Source organism: Acinonyx jubatus, chromosome B2 (genome assembly GCF_027475565.1).
Source record: "Acinonyx jubatus isolate Ajub_Pintada_27869175 chromosome B2, VMU_Ajub_asm_v1.0, whole genome shotgun sequence".
Classification (NCBI taxonomy): domain Eukaryota; kingdom Metazoa; phylum Chordata; class Mammalia; order Carnivora; family Felidae; genus Acinonyx; species Acinonyx jubatus.
This window is the reverse complement of record NC_069385.1, coordinates 13,261,717-13,286,742: the sequence shown is the minus strand read 5'-3', so window position 1 is coordinate 13,286,742 and position 25,026 is coordinate 13,261,717. Positions and strand designations below refer to the sequence as shown.

At 39.5% G+C, this 25,026-nt stretch overlaps 1 protein-coding gene across 10 annotated transcripts in view; it reads right to left on the bottom strand.

Moving 5' to 3' along the window:
• The window catches only part of IPCEF1 (interaction protein for cytohesin exchange factors 1), a 181,093-nt gene that overhangs the window by 51,963 nt on the left and 104,104 nt on the right, over positions 1 to 25,026 (bottom strand). For 4 of the 10 annotated variants that reach the window (XM_053222064.1, XM_053222063.1, XM_053222065.1 and 1 more), the window contains 2 exons: positions 23,343 to 23,382; positions 22,542 to 22,711 (listed from right to left, as the gene is read on the bottom strand). In XM_053222064.1, the coding sequence (XP_053078039.1) occupies positions 22,542 to 22,711; positions 23,343 to 23,382 (210 nt within the window). Of the gene's footprint in view, positions 1 to 22,541; positions 22,712 to 22,788; positions 23,034 to 23,076; positions 23,315 to 23,342; positions 23,383 to 25,026 lie in introns of those variants that run through there. The other 6 variants (XM_053222067.1, XM_053222066.1, XM_053222069.1 and 3 more) reach the window with 5 other exon arrangements.

The window sequence follows — 25,026 nt, the reverse complement described above, 5'->3', positions numbered from 1 at the left end:
CATTATATAAAAGTATAATTTTGGAAAATTGTTAGGCTCCAGCAATAAACATATATACGTGTTTATTGTGTGTGTGTGTGTGTGTGTATACATATATATATATATATATATATATATATATATACATACATATACATATACACATACATGTCCTCCGCAGAAACATTACTCACAGTAGCCAGAAGGTAGAAACAGTCCCATCGACACAGGAAGAAACAAACTGCAGTATAGCCACAGAATGGAATACTACACAACTGTAAAGCCCTGATACATGCCACACACAAAGCATCACACGTTATACGATTCCGTTTACATGAAATATCCAGAATCGATAAATCCAGAGACAAAACACAGATGAGTGGTTGCCAGGGGCTGGGGAAAGTGGGGAATAGAGAGAAACTGCTTAATGGGTACGGGTTTTCCTTTCGGTGGGTTGAAAACGTTCGCAACTAGACAGAGGTGGGGGTTGCGCAGTATCTTCAATGCACCTAATGCCACTGAATGCCTCATTTTAAAATGGATCCTCTTATGTGAACTTCACCTCAATTTAAAAACCATAACCTACATTAGGCGGAAGTATTTCCATGCCGATTTCTATAATGGCTTTAGAAAGAAAACCACCTGCATTCTCCATTTGTTTCTATTTCCTCCCCTCATTCACTTCTACACCCACTGTTCCCCAGAAGCTAGAGTTGCATGAACCCCTGGTGACTTTCATGCCGATAAGTCCCATCAAACTTTCATGGTCCTCACTCAACTGAACTCTAGTAATTGATCCTAAAGCTCACAGTTTCCCTCTAGAAATGCCTCATTTCTTGCTCTTCTGACAACATATTCCTGCTGCTCCCCTTCTCCTCCAACTCTCTGTGCTCACTTTCCTGAGGTCCTCTTCTCCTGTGTCTTAAATGGCAGTGTTCCCCAGACTTGTGACCACAAACCTAATCCCTTCTCGTTCCAGTACCCTCTGTGGGGGGACCACAGATACCACCATGACTGCACGTACCCCCATGGTACACACACATTCAAAATCTATACCTCAAGGGGAGCCTGGCTGGCTCAGTCAGTAGAGCATGCGACTGTTAATCTTAGGGTCATGAGTTCAAGCCCCACACTGGGGGTGGAACCTACTTAAAATAAAATTTTAAACAATTCCAAATCAAAATCTATACGTCAAACTGGGATTTAATCCTGAGCTCCACTCCCAGAGATCCAACTGCCTAGCATAACTGTCCACACACAGGCTCCCAATTAAACTGAACATTTGTATCCACCAACCCCAAATTCTAATTTTGAAGCCCTAAGCCCCAGTGTAACGGTATTGGAGGTAGGGCCTTTGGGTTTTAAATGAAGTCTTGAGGATAAGTACCCCCATCATGAGATTAAGCCCTTATAAAAAGTAAGGTTACAGCAAACAAAGCAGTCATCTACAACCCAGAAAGAAGGCCCTCACCAGACACAGAGCCTATCAGCACCTTGATCTTAGACTTCCCAGCCTCAGAACCATGGGGAGTAAATGACTGCTGTTTAAGCCACCCGTTGAAGGCATCGTGTCATAGCCATACAAACTAAGACACTCCCAAGAGTGACAAATCCAACACCAAACTTATCACTTTATGCCACAAAACACCTGGTCCTCTTTCTCCTGTGTTCTCTACCTCACTGGATGATACCACTTTCCATCCTGATGTCAAAAAGGGAAACGGGGGACACATCGTTGATCCCCTTCTCAGCCTGTGTGCAAGTAATCACTGAGATGTACCACCTCACCGCTGCCTCTGTCCCAGCTCTTCTGTGCCTGCATCACCTTGCTCCTTCCTCCGTTCACCACCAACTCTCACCTCGCCTACCGCGAAGCCTCGCAAGCCACCCTCCCTCCCTCCACTTCTATCCTTTCCCCTCATTTGGTGTCCAAATCACAGTCACAGCAAGTCTTGACTTGCTGTCACTTCTCTCATTAAAGTCCTGCACAGCTCCCAGTGGCTCTTGGACAAAGTCCGAGCGCCTCAGCAAGAGTAGGAGAGACCGTCATGATCAAGGCCTGCTTAATGACACAATTTCATCTCCTCCAATGTCCCTGGCCCCTGACTCCACCAAAATAAACAAACAATTCAAACAAAGAAGAACCGTACTTCCATTTGATCTGAATTAGAATTGGCCTCCAATTTATGGCATTGTTATTCTCTAGGCAATTTATTTTCAGCACAAATAGCCCATCTTAGATAATAATACAACGTCAATCAACGAAAACCGAAATATATATGTATGTGTGTGTGTGTGTTTGTGTATATAGTCATACTATAATATATATATTGTAATAAATACTGTAATATGTGTGTGTGTGTGTGTGTGTGTGTGTGTATTGTAAATTTTCAATTAGGTGGATTTTTTTTCCTGCACAACTGAAATGGCTTAGTCCTTCAGCTAAGAACCGAAATGAATTTGATTAAAAGATACCTTTGTGTTTCCTCAGTAAGTCCTTCATTAGCAAAAGCAGCTTTCCATTGTACTGAAGACACTCAAGCTGTATTCAAAAATCACAGATAACTGTGTCAGAAACTGCCTTTGCTTATTTGACTTGCAAAAATGCCTTAAAAATGACAATCACTTTGGGAAAATCCTAAAGGAATGACAGTTTTCTCCTCTTCCTCCTCCTTCTTCTCTTCCTACCCCTTCACATCCCTTGTTCCTTGTTACATTAACCAAAATAACTGTCTCGAACGTACCCTTCCTCCTCAATAATGCCTAACTTTCCAAAAAGTTGCTTGAAAGTTCTGCATTGGTACCTGCAATTTTCCCTCTGTGTCCGAACGAAATAAAATCTTCTCTTGCCAGAGCCATCAAATCATCCTCTGGCCATTGTGCAACCTTGCCTCACCAAGTGTATCTTAAATTCTGGAGTGAGACCAGGCTTTTCAATTTCTGGTCTGCTGTTCAACAATCTCAAAGGCATTCTTCCTCACATGTGAGTCCATCCATGTTCCCAGCAACTCTGATCTTGTTCATCCCAGTGGGATCTCAGCTGTAGGTGTTGTATGAGGCAGCATTACACACAGTTTTATGAAATCTGTTCATGTTACGCATTCATTTATCCAACAAATATTTAAGTGCCTTCTTTGGGTGAGGAACTGTGGCAGAGGTTTAGGATATATCCATGGATGAAAAAGGCAGAGATCTCTACCCTTGAGGGGAAAAGAGACAGTAGTTCAACAAATAAACACATAACCCATTGCAGGCAATAACTGCAGTGGAAAAAAGAAGAGTTGATCAGAGCAAAGGGGTTCTGGCTGTAAGCAGGACAGGCTACCCTTCTGCTCTAAGACTTACAATCCCTTCCAAGCTCACTCCCCTGGATACAGCACCACAAATCAATTCAGCTCTGACCTTCTCCAAAACCTTTCCCTGTTCCTCTAAGCCTGGAATTGGTACTCTCCTCTTTGTGCCAGGGGTAGGCTTTACTTCCAGACTTCTCTTACTGTAGTTAGTTATCCGGTTATATCTCTGTTTCTCCAGTAGCATCTGGAGCATCTGAGCATCTCGAAGGAAATAATCTTGTCATTCATTGTCATATCATTAATACTCAGGACAACATTGGCATTCAATACATGTGAAAGAAAGAGAGAGAAAAGAAAGAAAGAAAGAAAGAAAGAAAGAAAGAAAGAAAGAAAGAAAGAAAGAAAGAAAGAAAGAATCACTCTCTTTTTCCTCTGGCAATAAAAAAAAGTGCTAAAATGAGATGCAGAAGACACTTTGGAAAACTGTTCAGCAATTTCTAAAAAACACAAACATATAATTACCATAGTACCCACCAATTCCATTCCCAGGTATCTACACAAGAGAATTGAAAGCTTATGCCCACGCAAAGATTTGCATGCAAATATTTATAGCTGCATTATTCCCACAAGCCAAAAACTGGAAACAATTTAAATATCTACCAACTGGTAAATAGTGTGGTATATTCATACAATGGAATATTGTTTAGTGAACTATCAACATGCGCTGAAACATGGATGAAACTTAAAAACATTGTGCTGAGTGAAAGCCAGATATAAGAAGTCACATATTACTGTATGATTCCTCTATATTAAATGTACAGAAAAGGTAACCTATGGAGACAGCAAGGAAAATAGCGGGGTTGCCTGGAGTTGGGGGTGGAAATGAAGATTAACTGTAAGTGGGCATGAAGGATTTGATGGATACCATGAAAACTGTTTAAAACTGATCCTTATAATGGCTTCATCACTCAGCGCACTTACCAAAAATTACTGGATTGTAAATTTTAATAGGGTGAATTTTATGATTTGTAGAATATACTCCAATAGAACTTTAAAATATATTTTAAATATATAAGATCCAGGGGCATCTGGGTGGGTCAGTCAGTTAAGCATCCAACTGTGGCTCAGGTCATGGTCTCACCGTTCATGGGTTCCAGCCCCGTATTGGGCTCTGTGCTAACAGAGCCTGGAGCCTGTTTTGGATTCTGTGTCTCCCTCTCCCTCTGCCCCTCCCCTGCTTGCACTCTGTCTCTTTTTCTCTCTCTCAAAAATAAACATTAAAAGAAAATTAAAGTGTATATATATATGTATATATATACACATACATATATATACATATATATACATACATATACATATATATACATATATACATATAAATGTACATATACACGTATACATGTACATATACATATATATATATGTATATGTATGTGTATATATGATTCAAAGAAAGGTTGGGAAAAGATAAAACCATAATAAAACCTCTTTGGTTATCAGTAAGACTTGAAAGAATGTAAAATATGAGGTCTCAGATGCTCCCACTGGTGACTCAATATGACTTGTTCAAATTTGAGACACAATTGGTTTAGTATTTCCTGCATTCTGTGGTTTAAACTAAACTGTGGCTTCCATTTTGGACTACAGGAATTTTAGAGACAAAGATAGTTTATATAGAATTTGCCACACTTCAGACATATTTTTGAAAGTTAATTAAAATACGACATCAAGTTTTAATATTTAAATGCAAACATCAGTGTCCATTCCCAGCGATAATGTTTGGCTTTTCATTCTACCAATACGTTGCAAAATACACAAAATTATTTTATAAGTATCTACATATATCTGAAAGGTACAAAGGTAGACCTAGAAAAATAAGACTGATATATGTGTATATATATATATATTTTCCAGAGACTAAGTAGGCTAAAGAAGACAAAACCAGAAACAAAGGATATGTGTGATATAGGAAATTGTTACATATTTCATAGTTAAAAATAAAAGGCATAATTATCTCTCTATTCTCAGTGGAATCATAGTTCTCTGATTCTAAGAAACCTGATTTTTTTATACTTCAAATAATGCTGAAATCAAGAGGCATTTTAGAATCATTATATATTTTTAGTGCTGCATTTTCCCCCAAAACCTGATATTAAATATATGGTACGTCTTAAAATGAATAGAATTTTAAATTTGAGGGGAAAATAGTTTAAAAAACAAAATATATATTTCTTTGTAAGACACCTTTCTGCGTACATGTGAATATGGATTTAACATTCTTGCAATTACATGAAATAAACATAGTGAGGGGGTTGCCTGGGTGGCTCAGTCAGTTAAGCATTCGACTCTTGATTTCGGCTCAGGTCATGATCTCAGGGTTGTTAGATTGAGCCCCATCTCAGGGCTTAAGATTAAGATTAATGTTTAAGATTCTCTCTCTCCCTTTCCCTCTGCCCCTCCCTGCTTCCCACCCCCCCCAATAAACAAGCAAACATAAGTGAGATTACCCAATGAATACCAGAATCAGGAGAAGCTGCAAAAACTCCATTTTCTCCAGATAAACTTGTGGTTTGCTCAGTTCTGCTGTGAAACCCCCAACATGCTGGAAACAGGCAGGGTCTAAGCTCTAAGCAGAGCCATCCTTTCTCATATGATCTTAAACACTTGTTACTAAGTCCTCACAGATCACACAGACTTGTGACCCCTACAGAAATCTGAATTATATTCTCTGAAATACAAACTTATATGGAAGAAAAGAAAAGAGAATGTACAATCAATGGGGAAAACTCTAGTTTTACAGAGAACAATCATTCTCATACATGGTGCAGAATGGAACCCAATGGAAGGAAACTGGGCAGTAACTAGCAAAAATGCATTTACCCTTTGACCCAGAAATCCAACTTCTAGGACCTGTCCTAAATATAAATACGTGTAATAACATGTGCATTGCAACATGATTTGCCATAGCAAAAGAATCCAAATGTGTAGCATCAGCAGACCACTGAATAAACTACGGCATCCACATGCAGCGAGTAACTATAAAACACGGCATATATACATATAGAGTAACCTCCCAGGCACAGTAAGAGAAAAATAAGATACAGGACAGTAGATATAATATGCAAATTATATGTACAAAAAGAGATCGGATATGCCTCTGCACACATACTTGGTTGTATTTGTAAAGGAGACCATGGGGGAAATGCAAACGTAAAAGAAAGGAGAAAAGAGGGTAGAGAAATAGGAACGGGAACAAGATTTATCTGTTTGTAATTTGTTTTACAATCTTGACTTTGGAATGAAGTCAATGATTTACATTTTCCAAAAACTAAAAAAAGAAAAAAAAAAAAAGAAGCAGCAATCCATAAAATTAAAAACAAATAGAAGCAAATGAACGTAACTGGTTACGACATGGCGATGTCGCCCCACACAAGTCATAACTACTCCCAGAGACCTTACAGCACAAAATTTTGACTGTACGTCGTTGGTGGAATACAGGCTGAGGACTTTTAGGAGCAACATCGTTATTTTTTTAGACAGTTTTAGTAGTTTTTTACGGCTTTCCTCCCCACAGAAAAGAATTGCAAGCAACCTAAAGGCTCCCTCGTTGTCTGCCTGCCTGTGCTACAGGCCAGGACGCTGCTTTGTTCTGATAAGCAACTCATCTCCCTCTTCCTTTCAGAAAAGGAAATGCGTGTACATTCTGCAAATATACCTGGACCTGCGGGCAGACAGCTGAGCTTATTAGCACTGGGCCGTGACAAGCCCTGCAAGGAAGCAAGAAAAAATGATGTTTGCCTTTGTTTTGTCTTCCTCTCTCCTAGATATCAGAAGCAGGCCTGACAGTGATAAGACCTGAAATCCGTTAAGAAACATGATAAACTTGAGAAACATCTAACAATAGCTAACACTTACTGAGTGCTAAGTACGGGTCATTGAGGTTCTACCATCTTAGCCTTCAGGGGAAATTAATCGTATCTCAGCCCCAGAATTCATGAAACTGATCCATTTTTTAACCTTGACACCAAACTAGATTGGCATCATAAAACAGGAAAGTTATGGAGTTCTTTCACATTAAAGAAACAGAACTCACACCGGAACCCAGAAATCGGTTAAATAATTCTAAGACCAAATGGTCTCATCCAGGCACTAACATAGAAGAGTATCTACAGTCATTGGACAGCACAGAAGAACAACCCTAGATTTGGAATCAGTATATTTCAATGCAGGGGCACCCAGGTGGCTCAGCAGTGAAGTGTCTGACATCATCTCACGGTTCATGAGTTCAAGCCCCACATCGGACTCTGTGCTGACAGCTCGGAGCCCGGAGCCTGCTTCAGATTCTGTGTCTCCCTCTCTCTCTCTCTCTCAAAAACAAGTAAACATTAAAAAAGATTTTTTTTAAAGAGTATTTCAATGCAAGCCCCTTACTGTGTGATCTTAATCAGAGCACTCAGGTCAGTGTCCACACAGTGAAAAAGCAGATATAACCAGCATCTTGAGACAAACTAGACTTAACATGGATGCATGTTGTACTGTAAAATTGTTAAAGTTATAAAAAATTTAGGATTTTATTGACATCAGTTACAAGGAACCAATCATAAGAATGGGGAAAAGGAATAGAAAGAAAAGAGAAAGAATGAAGAAAAAGATGAAGTAAAAGAAAAAAAGATGAAGAAAAGAAAAAGATGAAGTAGAATAAGTTTTTATTCTGTCCATTGTCAGTGGAGCCCTCTGAATAGCTGTTTCTATGTTTTAGCTCTCTTGTCGTCTTTGCACAAGATTAATCGCTGTAAAAAATATTTTAAGTTCTTTGGACAACAATTATAATGCTGGCAAGCTCACTATATCCTTCACACGTTACCTAGCGCATGTTTTTGTTCAAATAGTGTTGCATTTGAGATTATCTAACGTTATGAGTAGAACGAGATTTTGATCCAAAGAGACTCTCCTTACAAATGCCTAGGAATAGATATGCCACATAGAAAGTATTAAGCAAAAGCTTTTATTTTTTTTATTTTTTTAACTTTTTTTTTTTAATGTTTATTTACTTTTGAGACAGAGAGAGACAGAGCATGAACGGGGGAGGGTCAGAGAGAGAGAGAGGGAGACACAGAATCTGAAACAGGCTCCAGGCTCTGAGCAGTCAGCACAGAGCCCGATGCGGGGCTCGAACTCACGGACCGCAAGATCATGACCTGAGCCGAAGTCGGACACTTAACCGACTGAGCCACCCAGGTGCCCCTAAGCAAAAGCTTTTAACTAATAAATAGCAAAGCACAATTTCCTACAGAATCCACACGTTCCTGACGTTAATTACAAAAATGGACTGAAGGTGCTGCTGGTGATAATAATCACGATGGTTCTGAGGGTTCTGAGTCTCCAACACGGGGGAGAAAAAGACACCTGAAGGAAGCAGACCACTTGTAGTGATGCTGCCCCTAAACCTGCCACCCACCCCCCCATCCTTACCACCAGGCCAGACCAGCCAGACTTCCACTAATAGCACCTGCACCTCTTTGTGGGTGAGCTTCTCAACCTGCCAGATTCCACTTTTCCACCTGTGCGGAGGTGCTCAGCACTCACTGGCCCCAAGATGAGCCCTCAAGCAATGACTGACGGGACTTGATATTTAAATACCCCAGCTCCCTGCCCCTTGGGAGGGAAACCCTGCGGTACATGTTTTCCAAAGGCTCTCAGGGTTCCCTAGCACAGTTGGGCCTCAGCTCCCCACAGTCATAATTTGCCTGTGAAGGAGAATTTCTTTAGCTAATTTTCTACCCATTCTCACTTCCCCATTCCCTTTCCAAGTATTTCTGGTTTCACTTCCTAAATACACTACTTGTACCCAAATCCTCTTCTCAGGGTCTGTTTCTGGAATACCCCAACCAAGATGCCATTTCTCTCACAGAAATGTATCTCCTCATGGTTCCTACTCATGAATAGCACAACTCCTCACACCATAATCTTCTTCATTATTTCCTCGTAAGTATCACCCAAGGCCGTGACTACCTCACTATCACATCAGGTCAAATTTAAGCAGTGACCAAGAAGTGACTGGCATCCTATTCTATGATTTGTAAATCAGCTCTACTCATTAGTCATTTTTGATATTCTTCCATTCTCTATGGAATCATATTTTATATGAAATTAAGTTACTAGCAAACTTTCTGGTAGTCTGACATAAGATAGTCCTTGCTTTCTGGAACATCATTTCCAGAAACAATTAAGATGGAAACCTCACAGTGCAAAAGAGTCTTGTGTCACTGTTCTCTGTAATATAAACTCCTGAGTACACAAGGCCCTTGGTGATCTGGTTCTGTCCAATATCATCTCCCAACTATTGTTTTAGAAACTTTAAAACCCTAGAGATAATTTTCACCTACACGGGGTTGGTAAGAAAGAAAAGAAAAAAGAAAAGAAAAGAAAAGAAAAGAAAAGAAAAGAAAAGAAAAGAAAAGAAAAGAAAAGAAAAGAGAAAAGAAAAGAAAAGAAAGAAAAAGAGAGAAAGAAACAGAGAGAAAGAAAGAAAAAAGAGAAAGAAGAAAGAAAGAAAATGAAAGAAGGAAAGAAAGACAGACAGGTGGGAGGGAGGGAGGGAAGGGGAAGAGAGAGTGAGAAAGCTGGAGGGAGGGAGGAAGGAAAATAAAGCACTAAATAGGAAGGAAAGGTTTCAAATAAATAGGAATAAACTTGATGAAATCTCACTATTACAGAATAAATTGCATATCTTGCTATCTAATAAACTTTACCATCCATTGTTAGAGCAGGAGTGGGGGAAGAGTAAAGAATACCATTTAGGAAAATTAAAAATCTGATGTATTCTCTTTCAATATTAGAAATTTAAGAGAAATAAAAAATAAAGTTATTCCTTTTAGAATCCCAGTATAATACATAATCTTGTCTTCACACAATGTATATGAAATCGCCCAATAGTTCATGAGACTTCAAATATCTTCAAATCGTTTTCATGAGTTTCATGAGTGCCATTAAGGTATGACTCAACCTCAACAAAAATGGGAAAAGACATTTCTCCAAAGACGATGCACAAATGGCCAAAAACACACGAAAGGATGCTCAGAGTTAATAATCGTTAGAGAAATGCAAACCCAAACCCCAATGAGATAATACCTCACCACATGAGAATGGCTACTATCAAAAAACTACAAATAAAAAAACTAACAGAAAATAACAAGTGTTAGTGAGGATGTGGAAAAATTAGAACCCTTGTACCCTTTTGGGGCGAATATAAAATGGTGCAGCCTCTATGGCAAACATAATGGCAGTTCCTCAAAAACTTAAAAATAGAATTACCACATGACCCAGCAATGCCACTCCTGGGCCCGTAACAAAAACGAAAACAAAAACAAAAGAAAAAAACAGTCAGAAGCAGGGTTTCAAACAGATATTGCACACTAATGTTCATCACAGCATTAGTCACAATGGGCAAAAGGTGGGCATGACCCGAAGTGTCCATCAACAGATAGGAATGTATAAAAAAAAAAAATGTGGTCTGCACATACAAGGAATGTTATTCATCCTTAGAAAGAAGGAAAATCTGACCCACAATACCACACAGATGGACCTTGAAGAACACTGAGTGAAATAAACCAGACCCAAAAGGGCAAACACTGTGTGATTCCACTCACGCGAGGTACTTGGAATAGCCAAGTTCACACAGAGAAGATAGAATGGTGACTGTCAGGGATGCAGGAGGGAAGAAATGGGGAGTTAGCTGTTTAATGAGTACAGAGTTTTGGTTTCATAAGACAGAGAGTTCCGGAGACTGTTGTACAATAATGTGAATATACTTCTTGCCACTGACCTAGATCCTCAAAAGCGGTTAATGGGAAATTTCACGTTACATGTATTTCATTACAAGTCTTCAAAAATAAAAAATAATTTTTTTAATTTTTTTTTGTTTTGTGTTTTAAAGAAAGAATGGGTGAGTGGGGGAGGGGCAGAGAGAGAGAGAGAGGGAGAGAGAATCTTAAGCAGGCTCCAAGGTCAGCGTGGAGCCAGCCCCAGGTGGGACTCAGATCTCATGACCGTGAGATCATGACCTGAGCCAAAATCAGGAGCTGGATGCTTAACCGACTGAGCCACCCAGGTGCCCCAAAAATAAAAAAATAAATTTAAAACATTTTTCAAGATACTACTGCAATGCTCATTATTAAAGGAAAAAAATTGTTAAGGATGAAAATGCATTTACGACAGTAATTTTTTTAAGACTGAAAGTTCGAAAATCGTGGCTAACGTGCTGTTAACGAGCATCATCTCTTTCACAGGTGAGAGCCATCCATGTATGCATCTGCTACAGAGATAAGGAAGAAGGCCCAGAGAGGGCAGGCAGTTTGCCTAAAGCGTTAAGTAGCCGCAGCGGCAGGGGAGAAACTGCCCTCCTGATTCTGAACACAGGGATCATCTTCGACCCTACCACGTTATTTCCTGATGTCTTTCTCGAAGACATTGTTTCAAACATAGTCTCCTGAATTCTGGCTCCTTTAAAAAATATTCAGTGTTTTTGGTGGTGGTGGTGGTGGTGGTGGTGTTTTTCATTCCCACTGCACAGTTTCCTTTTGAAATGTTCTTGAAACATGCTCTATGGGAGGCCAAACACAGCAGCACAATGACAAATGAGTTCATCGGTTAGCTTTTCTGTAGAAGCAGGTGGGCCCTTGGCCCTTAAAAAAGCTTGCTCCAGAGGGATGATGAATCAGCAAATAATGACTTCGCAGGAAAATCCTCAGCTCTAACCAAAAGTTCAGTTCATCCCATGGGCCACGTGGCATTCTACTGCTTGGGAAATGTGCAGAGGAAGCCTCACCACAAAATCACGGGTTCCCTGAATTCTTCCAGGTCAGGAACTACGGAGCTGAAGACTCCTCCAGGGCTTTCTGGTGCACTTCCCTGTTTCATAGCTTAAAATCAACCTTTACACAGGGTTATTAGGTGCATGTTTCAGAATCTCTAGCACAGGATAGGCCATTCCTGCCAAAAGAAACCACTTCTGGTGTCTAAAAACCCTTAGCGCAATTCTTCTGCACAGTATCATGTGAGCACATTTCACCTTACGCATACGTAAAATTGTGTTTCTTTGTGTATTACCTTGATTTTTTTATGTTGTTTTCAGGTACATTTGATCTTCTCAAAGTTGCTCTGAACTATGTAAAGATATTGTTCTTGGTCAGATGACGCTTGTAAGAAAATGGATGCATAGAGACTTACATCCCTGAGCCAGGGATACTCAATTTGTAAGGAACTACAAGACTAGAATGCAGGTGCTGTTTCTCCTTTATACCATGTGGGTGAAATCCACCTTCCTGCCTGCTTGCTTAAAAGGATTTGTAAGTTGGGGCGCCTGGGCAGCTCAGTCAGTTGAGTGTCCGACTCTTCATTTCTGCTCAGGTCATGATCTCACAGTCATGAGATCCGGACCCACATGGGTCTCCACACTGAGCATGGAGCCTGCTTAAGATTCTCTCTCTCCGTCTGCCCCTCTTCCCCACTTGTACTCTCCCTGTCTCTCTCTCTAAAATAAAAAGAATGTGTAAGTTATATACACATACATACACATACACAGATCAATATATTTATACACACATAGCAATATGTACACACACACTAATAGTTATACAAACGTACATATATTCATACACGTAAGTTAAGTATGCATCACTTTATTTTTAAGTTAGTGTACGTGTGCTTATGTATTCTATCACCTGTTAGCAATTTTAAGAAATTTTAGAATAAAAGGAATTTCTGATTTTAAAGTCTATAGATTGATAATTAAACTATGGTATAACTATGTGGTATAAATAACTATGTTATTACACATACATATGTATAACTATATGTACTACACACATAGCTATTAGAAATGATATATATGTGTTGATGTGAAAATAGATTGATAATATATTGGTTAGTGAGAAAATCAAGTTACAAAAAAATACATAGTATTTTATTTTTGGAAAACGTAGAAGAAAATGAAAATATACACACCAAAATGTTTACAGTGATCACATCAAGCTGGTAAGACTGTGATTCATTTAAATAAATGATCATAATTCATTGACTTCTTTCTGTTTGCCACATCTTATTTTTTTTATTTTGCTTAATTTTATTTTCTAATTTTTGTAAATGAACACATCATTATTTTATACTATTTTCAAGCACTTTCAAAATTAAATTTCCAACAAGCAAGAAAATAGATTCTACCAAAAAAAGATAAAGTAAAACAGAAAGAAGGTGTGGAAACACCAGCAAAAGCACAGTGCCCTGCTCACCATGGCCCTGAATGCACCTGCCAGTCACTGTTGTGAGCTAAGAGGACTGTCCTCTCCTACAGCCCAGCCTACGTCATTAACTCTGACATCCTCTTCCAAATCAGCAGTGACGGAGCATTTCACTGCCTCCTGAGGACAAGATAAAAGAAACAAAGGATTTCATAGTCTTGGTGTTTCACAATTGATTATGTAAAGTTTGGAAAGATTTTAAAGAAAAATAGGATTGGCAATATAAGCCACTGTTGTCACCTTACATGAATTCAGCAACAAGAAATTATTGAAAACAGCCTGACCCAACTATAAACTGAGCTGATCATAAAGCTTTGGTGGTGAACCATTATTTTGGAAATTCATTCTGGGACCTCGCAAGGAAAACAAATGTTAGGGCACAGTGGTAGAGAGCATCAGAGAAAATAAATAAATTAGGCTGAATGTTCCCTTTAAATTTTTTTTAATGTTTATTTTATTTGGGGGGCAGGGAGGGGAAGAGAGAGAGGGAGTCACAGAATCCAAAGCAGGCTCCAGGCTCTGAGCTGTCAGCACAGAGCCCAATGCGGGGCTTGAACCCACAAACCGAGAGAGAAATCATGACCTGAGCCGACTCGGGTGCTTAACCAACTGAGCCACCCAGGTGCCCCACAAACGTCCCCTTTAAAGATCATTTCCACTTACTTGAAATTATAATAAGGGAAGTAACAGAATTCAAAAAGTCCTCAAGTATTCTTACATTCACATTTCAAGCGGTACCTGAATAGTCCTTTTCACCCCTTTCATCCATCAGTCGTCACCCTGAGTTCAGCTGCTCACTTAAAGCTGCTAACACATCCCATTTTGCCCTGTGTAGATCTATCAGCATTGCATCTTCCGTTTTCCCCTTTCTGGTACAAACTCTAGGAACATATGTTGGCAAAGGGTTCCTCGATTTTACATAATTAGTCTGAATTTTCTTCTGTGAAGAAACGTTTTTAAATATTGGAATTTTGTTTGGGATATGCTCAGAAGTTGGCTGTTGACTAAAAACAATGAATATGAAGTTTACATAAATTAGAGCGCATTATTCCAAAGCATCTCATTTTGGTAGAACTCTGGGAACATGTAGGTGCTCAATTATGCTTTGACTAATTGAATTACATAAATAATTGATAATTATGCAATATAATAAGTAATTCACTCAAAAAACACTGGTGCCTACTCTGTGCCTACAAGCTCTAGGCTCTAGGGACACAGTTTAAACCAGAGAGGTAAAGAATATACCCTCAGGTGCTTACACTGTAGTGGGTAAAAGAAGAAAAAAATCATATAAAAAGTTCTGATTGAAGGATTCATAAATTCCTCACAAACTTTTTCCAATCTATGGCAAACTCATGCAGACATTTTTCCAAAATCTGTGCTAAGAGGTGATTACTAATAAAAGGGTCAGAAGACTTAAACGTCTCTTCCCAAGGGAAAATGAACTAATTCTTTACTTTTCTTATGCTGAAACACATTTTATATTTACTGAAATTTTCAAGGACGTTGTCCCACAAAAAGAGAAATTCTGGCTTTCAAGTATCATTTTCTGAAAAAGTAAATTTTGCCTAATCTAAAACCTGCTTAGATCTTTGCTGTAGATTCTCATGAAATTGATTCCCAGAAAAAAACCCTTCCTCTGAAATTCGCACACGCAAGGAAAGACCAAAAACATATGATACAGACATAGTTACTTGAACTCACAGACACGTGGAACCATTTAGCCAGGGAGTGAAAACACGGGGTCACATTCAGGCAGGCAGATTGGAGTCTCAAAGAACTGAAAAGTCTGCCTAATATATATTAAGCCAGATATTAACCTCAAACCTCATCAGTTCTCATGAAATAAAGAGTTGCTGGATTCACCTTTTCTATGTGAGGCCGAGGGGCCCTGAGGCTCCCCTGAATTGTTGATGCAATAGATCAAATGAATTGTTGATGCAATAGATCAAATGAAATCAATCAACAGTTACCTGCTGAACAATGCAGGTTTCTAGTAATTTTCTACAAAGATGACAGAATGTACAAAACTAAAAGAAACCAAAACAGTAAAAGAGAGTGGGTCTAAAGGAAATTCACATTTTTAGCCACACTCTTCCTCCCTCAGTTTACACATTATTTTCTCAGTCTCCCAGGCTCCAAAACTTGGAATCATTCTTATTTTAGGCTCAAATGTTTTGTGTCTTATATTCGAGCACTCAACATAGTTTGCCATTTCTTACTGTTAAATGTGCCCCTGCTTTCATTATGTCCACTCCAATCCAAGAGTCCATGTCTCATGCCTGCATTTTGTTATATCTACTCCTGAAAAGTAGCTTCTGAAAACTCCTTTCTGCTCCAATATATTCATTTATTACTGCTAGGTTAATACTTTCACTTGCTAATGAACCTGCAGTGGCTCCCTATTGCCTACTGGATCAAGTCCACATTCCTACACCATGCATTTGATGCCCCCATTTACTGTCCCTGGCTACCTCTAAATGTGGACACCAAGCAGCCCAGGGAAAAGTGCCTGGCTTTGGTATTGGTAGATCTTATTTTTAATCTCAGCTCTGCCACTTACTCCTTATTGACTCTAAGCAAGTTACTTAAATTCCCTAAGCTTCAGTAAACTTCCTTGAAATATGGGAATAATAAAATCTATCTTGCTAGGTTATGGGAATTCAATATAATACCTAACAGTGGGTTGGTACAGTTCATTTATATTTTCATTCCTTTGTTCACATATTCCCTTGGACTGGAATGCCCATCCCCCTACTCTCCTTGGGGGTAGGGGTCGGGGGAGGGGAAACTGTCTTCCAAGATGGATCTTAAGAGAATCTTCTCCCTGAAGATATTCTACAGTCACTGAAATGCACAGAAATAATGTTTTCTGATTGGTGAAAACTATGTTTACCTAGTAAAGTAAATCTTTGACCAGGAAAATTACACAGCTTTGGAAAAAATAATTAAAAAAAAAAAAAAACACCTTCTTAGATAGGAAAAAAAGAGAGAGGGGGAGGAAAGAGAGGAAAAAAAGAGAGATTTAAAAAATAATCACTGGGGCAGAAGTCCTTCACATTTGGCCCAAAATATTTTCCTTCTTCCCAGAATTTACAGAATTGATCTGTACTGTCAATCTCAGAGCCGCTTTTTTTCACAAATCTTTCTTTGATTATGTCACTTACATAGCTCTCTCTCCTCTGCCCATCTAGAAGCCATTAATAGAAGAAATGCAGTCCCTTATTTTTTTAATCCTGTACTGACATTTACAACTGTTGGCCCAAATTATTAAGACCTCACTAATACTGGTAGGAGGATATGCATGTGGGTGGGGAGGAGGATGAATAGGTTGGGGGGACGATGAGCTTTTCATGCGGGGTTCACTTAAAAAGAAAGTACTTTCAATCTCTCCTCTATAAGTAACATTAAACTGTGCTTTGTAATTAAAGCCTAAATTGTTTAGGCAATGGCTCCAAGTTGATTATCACCATAATGCATATGTTCCCTTGATGGGTTTTGATAGTCCACATACACTCCTAGATAATATAAGAAAATACATCAGCGAGATGATTAAATGCTCTCTGAACAGAAACATTTAAGAATTTCAAATGAGTTATATAATACACTTTACTTTATAATAGGTCTTGGGTATAAATAAAATCCACCACATATTTCTCAAGGAACTAAGCAAGATTTTAATTAAGAATTCTTGGGGTGCCTGGGTGGCTCAGTTGGTTAGGTGTCAGACTTCAGCTCAGGTCATGATCTCACAGCTCGTGGGTTCTAGCCCCTTGTCGGGCTCTGTGCTGACAGCTCAGAACCTGGAGCCTATTTTGGATTCTGTCTCTCCCTCTCTCTCCGCCCCTCCACCAACTGCGCTCTGTCTCTCAAAAATGAATAAACGTTAAAAAAAATTTTTTTAAATTCTTATAAAAGAGGGGCGCCTGGGTGGCTCAGTCACTTCAGTGTCTGACTCTTGATTTCGGCTCAGGTCACAACCCCAATGTCCTGGGATACAGCCCTCTGTTGGTCTCCATGCTGAGGCTGGAGCCTGCAGCCTGCTTGAGATTCTCCTCTCTCTCTCTCTCTCTCTCTCTCTCTCCCTCCCTCCCTCCCTCTGTACCTTTCCCCCACTTGTGCTTCTCTCTTTAAAAAAAAAAAAGATGGGGCGCCTGGGTGGCTCAGTCGATTAAGCATCCGACTTCAGCTCAGGTCATGATCTCACAGTCCGTGAGTTCGAGCCCCGCATCAGGCTCTGTGCTGACAGCTCGGAGCCTGGAGCCTGCTTCGGATTCTGTGTCTCCCTCTCTCTCTGCCCCTCCCCTGCTCATGTTCTCTCTCTGTCTCAAAACTAAATAAAAACATTAAAAAAAGAAAAAGGAAAAAAAAGAATCAAGAAAAAGAATTCTTAGAAAAGTGAAATTAGTTACAGCAAAAGCAGAAAAATCTAAGACCTTAAAAATAAAAGATACTTTTAATGACTAATAACATCTTAAGGACTTGTCACTATCTCGTAGTAACACACCTGAAGGAAAACAGTAATTCAGAACTTTGCTTCTTCACCAGAGAGAAGATGTTGGTCCCAAACTTCTCCAGCTGTGCCTGGTGTCCAGGTGAAGTGTGAGAGTGCCAGAGGCTCCCTGGGAAATGTCTGCCTCCCTTTCAACATTTTCCACCCCAGTCGGATCAAGATCAGGTTGATCAAGATCACCAGACCCTTGTTTACAGCCAATGGCCATGGTTAGAAATAATCTTTGATTTTTTATTTTTTTAAATGTTTTATTTAGCTTTGAGAGGGAGAGAGAGAAGGAGAGGGAACGGGGGAGGGACAGAGAGAGAGGGAGACCCAGAATCCAAAGCAGGCTCCAGGCTCCAAGCTGTGAGCACAGAGCCTGACGCTGGGCTTGAACTTACGAACGGTGAAATCATGACCTCAGCCAAAGTCAGATACTTCACCAACTGAGCCCCCCAGGTGCCCCTAGAAATAATCTTAAAATAATAGCCCCTAATACAATGTTACCAAATGGGAGCAGCTGTGTGGCACCTACTTGGGACCATGAAACCCTACTGGAAAAATATTTTCCAGTAAAAGCAGTCCTTATCCCTACCATTTCTCAAGATCCCCATGGGAAATGTAAATGTTGATGATTCCTAACCTTCATTTATGTCATGAAATCAGCAAATATTAATTGAATGCCTGTTGTGTCAGCCACTGCACTAAAATATACTTGTGATCCTGCCTTAACAGAGATTATCTTCAATTATAGAAAACAGCAAGCCTAACAAACATGTACAAAGGGGAAGAAAGGTATAAAACTAAGAAAAAAGTACAAGCTTCTATGGGTACAGGCAGAGGCACCCTGATTTAGGTCAGAGGATAAGGCCAGGATAAGGTCAGAAGGAAGGCTACTTAAGCTAAAATCTGACTTCTAAGGAGGACTCAGGTCATTGGGATTGTGTGGGAAGAAGACTTTTGGGCATGGAGACAAAGCTTTTTCTGGGCAGAGAAACAGCATGTGTAGAAAGGCTCAAAGAGAGTGCCAGCATATGTGATGCTAAGAAGGAATTAAAAGAAATTCTGTAGTTGGAGGCTGGATGGTGAAGGGGAGGGTGGCGCAATAAGAGAGATACAGGTCAGGAGACTCTCACAAGCGAGGAAAGCAATTTGTACTTTATCCAAGTGGAAAGGGAAAACAACTGTGTGGATTTCAAGATTGTAAACAGCCTGGGTTTTTATGGCTGTTACACTTGAATATGGTTTTGTTAAGACCTGGTACACACATTCTTGTGTGCTGTAGCACATTCTAAGCACAGAACATGGGGTGTGAAAATGGCAGATGAGTATCTGGACTTGACCTTTCTCAAGGAAATCCGGGTAGTGCTGTTTGAAGCAGCAAAGTGTCATGAAGGGAGAAGGTACACCATGAATCAATTACTGGGTAATAATATGACAAAAAAGGTGCCCAGGATGGTGAGGGTGATGTGTCAGAGAGCAATAGAGACCAACAAAGGGATCCCATGAGATAGATCACCATACTTTCGTATGAGAATTGCCCTAGACTTCATCTCTAGAGCTCTTCTCTCAGAACCCTACTGAAGACTGTCATTTAGCCTCGGGTCGGCATGGGGTCAGGCTGGCAGATGGCAACAATTCTGGCTACAGAGTCAAAGGGGCGGAACGTGATGTTTTCCCCGCTTACTACTTGCATCACAGGGCTAGACACACAATCTTCCTGGGTCTCAGCTTTCCCAACTTTCCAAATGTGGTGACAATTATTACCTCAGAGGGCGTTTTTGAGCAGTAAGAAAGAGCATGTGTGAAGGGTACCTAGAATATCCCTTGGCATCACAGTAGGCATTCAGTAAGAAGTGGTTCTTGCTGGGATGCTATTGGCTCCATTACCTCCCAGCATCAGGCCAAGGAAGAAAGAATAGAGGAGAGAATAAGAGGTTTGCTCATTAGGCATTAAGTGCCTTGGGAACTACTTTGTTGAATCTGAATTCCTTGCGTGGCAGAAAGTCAATAAACGTTCTTAGCTTGAGGACATGTGTTTGGTTCTTATTTCACAGTTGACATTCACATGGATACCAGGAATATGACTGCTAATTAAGTATTCATTGAGTAGCCTTTTTTCCTCATCACAAACATGTAATTAAGATGTCAGGGTATGCACGCACACCCACTCATGTGGGTGTATGTATGCATGTGTGCATGGAAAGAGAGAAAGTGAGAATTTCTCTATAATAGAGTCATAAAATTAGGGAGCTGGAGGTCCCTCTGTTACATATCACTCGTTTATCAGGATAACTCCAAGGCCAGATAACAGTAAACTTATTCTCCATTCAATATCGCTCACCTAACTCTATTCAGGTACATGATTTGCTCCCTGAATATTGCTTTATACATCTGCATGAAAGCAAATGAGGATAGGGCGCTTGAGGGTGCCAGATGGCTCTCTCCTTTACCTCTTTCCAATCTCATCTCAGATGACATTTCTGCTCCCTGTGGAAGCATGAGATTCCTAATGCCTAAAACAGGTAACTGTCCTCTAAGTTGCTGCTGTAAGAGAAGCTTAAGCCAAATGAGCCAGTGAACCAAACCAGCCAAATCTGTAACTGTGTGTGATTCAGAAGGGGCTTCCTTTAAATTCTATGAAGATGGGGACAGCACCAAGAACATATTTGCTCAATAATTTCACTGAGGAAATTAATGCCATGCCTCTATCTGAGTTTGTTACTTCCCACGGATGTGCCAGGCTTGATCAATACCCAATCCTTCCAACAGCCTCTGGAAATTCCCAGAGAGCTATTGAAAGGTGTGTCAGTAAGTCCTCTCAATTTATAAAAGATGCAGATTATCACTGGCCACAACTACCCAAAAGCAAGAGCCAAAAATAATATGAAACAGGAGGAAAAAATCTGTAATGACCTTAATTCCTCCTAAGAAAAAAAGCTGTGTTCGTTTAGGAAAAATCCCCGAAGACAGAAGGTGCAACCCCAGCCCTAGGTTGCCTTAATGTGGGTAAAACTATTCCATGTTAAGCAAGAGATGACAGATATACCCAGAAGGGGAGACGAGAGAAGGGAGATAGTGGGTACCTGCATACTCCGCAAAGTGATTCTCTCTTGAAACCCTCCCAAATCTTTGATAAAGTTGTTACAGCTCACTGAAGCCTTAAATAAATATATATTTTATGGAACTCAATAAAGGACTTTGTACCATGTTTTGCATGGGGTGAAACCAAAGCAATTAGCCTGAGAACAGGGGGCTGGAGAGGGGTTGTAGAGAAAGAAGCATGGCGGGCTGGATGGGTTGGGGAGGGCGGCGCACATGCTTATTCCAGAGCACTGGAGTTGGATTTGGGTCCAGTTTTACCAAGTCTTTACATAACAGCTGCCTAGGGGCATATGGGTAACAAATTTCTTATTAATGCCCAATGAATGTAAGTTGATCCACTAAAATCCACAAACTATATACAGCACCTCTATTACAGTTATAAAGTTACATGCTCTAAAGCTCTGTTACTTGAGTGATGGGGATCCACAAGCCATTTTAGAAGAATGGTGTCATACAGAAAGGATGGCTCTTGCTTAGGGGCAATTCCTAAGTAATTTACCCTTAACTGCTTAAAGGATATCCATTGCTGAACTTCATTAGACCCCAAAAGAAACTCCAGCTCTCCTGAGATCAGCAATTGGCCACTGGGGGTTAATGGAGAGAATTCCTATATGAAAAGTCTCTACTCATTCAATATTCAACAACATCGCTGTCTTCAAAAATGTTGCTAGCCAGGAACGCTCAGCAAACCTTCTCATAATAACTTTATTTCCAGCCCTTCCCAACAGAAAACTAGCCTGTGAAGCAGACCACAGAAGTGTACCGCTGATTAAGGACAAATCAGGTAACTTTCTTTTCAAGTGTTGTCTGATCATCGTACTTTAATGCCATCACCAAGCATGCCAGGGAACAAGAGACAACAGTCAGCAACGCAGTGCTGGTACGCGGATTAGCAACTCTAAAACCAACCCACCCAATAAAGGGCAGAGGAAAAAATAGTAAAGGAGGAGAAATGAAAATACATTCTGTGGACTGAATCAGTTTATACCCCTAATAGGTCTTAAAGCCGATTCCCCATTTTACTAGAAATCTTAATAACAAAAAGTTTCCATATAAAGTGCTGTCCATATAAGTCTTGAAATGAGTACAATTTCTCATGGAAGAGTAGTAACATTCATAGATAGATATAAGTTTGGGCAGCCCTCTCCAACCAAAGATGAGTCAAGCAGGATGATTTCTGTCTTCCGTAAAATAGAGTGCAACAGCCTTCCTATCTATTGGATCAGAAAAGGTTTCTAGAACTGATTTATCTGCTCTGTTCCAAGTTCCAGAAATAAAAATGAACTTTCCCATAGGAACCACCTGGTCCTCAGTGATGTTTAAGCCACCCTTGTCAAAGCGGCTGAAAGGAGAGGAATATTGTAGACTCACCATTTGGTGGCTGTACCAGTAGAGCGACGTTCCCTTCAGCACCACCCAGAACTTTTTCCATTTGTTGCTTAGGAAAGTTCCTTTTTCTTTTTTCTTATACAGCCACCCTTGGCAGTCAGCATGTCCCAGGTCTTTACATGATATCCTCCTCCGACTCATCGTGAAAAAACCTGCAGCAATTATATGAGAAGGTAAATAACACAGTACCCTGATTTACATGACCAAGTGAAAGGTAACTGTTGTTTACCTCTTGAGAGCTGAATTTTTTTTTTACTAAAATTTATGCAAAGTAAATGCAAAAAAAGAAAAGAATATTTATTTTATTTTTAAGCATTTATTTGGTGCTTAGAAGGTACAAGATATGACCAAAGAAAGAGGGAGGCTAATATGCAAGTGTTAGTCTAAGAATATTATTCAACAAGAATAAATTGAAAAAATTCAAATCATGAGCCTGGCAGGCATATCGTTGTACTAACACAGCTCCTTTCAAAATAATAGCAGTCATTATGCAATATAGAGAAGGGTTAATGCCCACCTAAACACAGCTACTTCCCGACTCCGGTGCCAGCTTTTCTAAGCTTTATTGACATACCATGAGGGATTAATCCAAATGAACAGCATGCCGTCATTTCTTAAAATCGAGCCAAAAATAACCAAAAATTTAATCTGCCATCCACCTTCTGATATGAGCATAAGACAGACAAAAAAATAAATAAATCTGATCCCAAAGAAGGCATCCGAGAGAAAACCCACACTCACGCACACGAAAAGGGGATAAAGAAACAAAAGAGATCTAATTACCTTGAGTTTTCTTTCTCTGCTTCTGACGCAAGGGAACCTGCTGATAATGCAGGAAGGAAAGAAAAGAGGAAATTTCTGATTGTGTTGTAACATTTGTAAAGAGAGAAGGAGGGAGGGGGTGGCAGTGTTTATGAGCAGGATGGAAGCTAAAAAAAACTCTCCAAGCAGAGCTAAAGGGGAGCTACTCGCTGAGGCACAAAATGTGCTAATTAGAATGGTATACGTTGAGCTGAACCTGAGGAAAGATACGAAGATGCGTAACTCGGCGTTTATCACTAATGTTTCCTGTTTCCACCACAGACAGTTTTAATGCTACCACTTCTGTTAGGGCAGGACAGTGTGCACTGAAGTTCTTAAAAATAATGAAATATTTCCCCTTTGACTTTTTTGTGGGTGTCAGAGAGAATCAAAAAACAGATCCTGCTTCTTCCCTGGCAATTTTTTAAATAACACCAATTAATTAAATAAACCGGGAAGCCAATTGCGATCTCACAATACTACCGGTTCGTATCAGATTGTTAAATCCATGGCCCTGCCACCATCTAGGGTTACACCTACACCACATGAATTCAATATCCCAGAAAAAGAAGTCCCACAACCTCTTTTGGTGACATCTAAGTATCTATCCTCCTTATCAGGAAATTCTTATCTACAGCCAGATTCAAATTACTCATTCTGTCTTTAAGCATCTCTGAATGTTTCTCACATGTTTCACAGAAGATAAGTTAATTTCAACTTCTATTTTATACTAGCTCTTCAGATATTCAAATCAGACATAAGATAATATATCTGAAATACACATCTTTCACAATACATTTTAAACAATATGTGTAAGATCAAACTATCAGCAAACATAGATAATAAAAAAAAAGAAAAAAGCTTTCAAATGGCCGTGTGTGTGTGTGTGTGTGTGTGTGTGTGTGTGTGGAGAGACGTTTTAGATTAAAGAAGTTGCACATTATCTAAGCTGAATTTACTCATATATAAAAGATGTAATCTTTTATGTTAACAAGTAGAGAATTTAAAAATATTGTACATAATCGCAAAGCAGCTCTAATGGTTGACATACAATCTTACCACAACATTTTATAATATAGATGTTCCTGGCTAGTATTCTGCATACCTAACTATTGACCTAATAGCTATTGTGTATGGTACTACTATATGTTTCAAGAGGGAATATGATACAGGGGAAAGAGGGTAGGATTTAAAAATCCAGGGGCCTGAAATCAGCTCCTGCCTGGGTAGCTGTGTTACCAGGAAAAAGTCAATTGACCACTCAGAACCCGTTTCCTTGTTTGTAAAGTCAAGATATTTCTATAATCCCAATATAAAGGTCTTACAGATTTTTTAACAAGGTTGTATGTGAAAATTATCTGAAAAGCAAAAAACATTATATGACTATATATAATATATTACACTATTACCGATATAAGCAAATACTTTATACTAATAAAAATTGCATCATTTTTAGGATAAGTGGGACTTGTATTTCCTTCAGCAACGATGATGAAGTCAATGTGCTTAAATTATTTTTCCTGGGAAATCTCATACTGACTTTTTATTTTACAAATGTTAGAATACAATTTTAGTCCTGCAGGAATCAATCATCCTTGTGAGAAAAGGGCATAACAAAAGCAGTGACTGCCCTAAGTTTTAGGCAAGAATAGATTTATTACAGTCC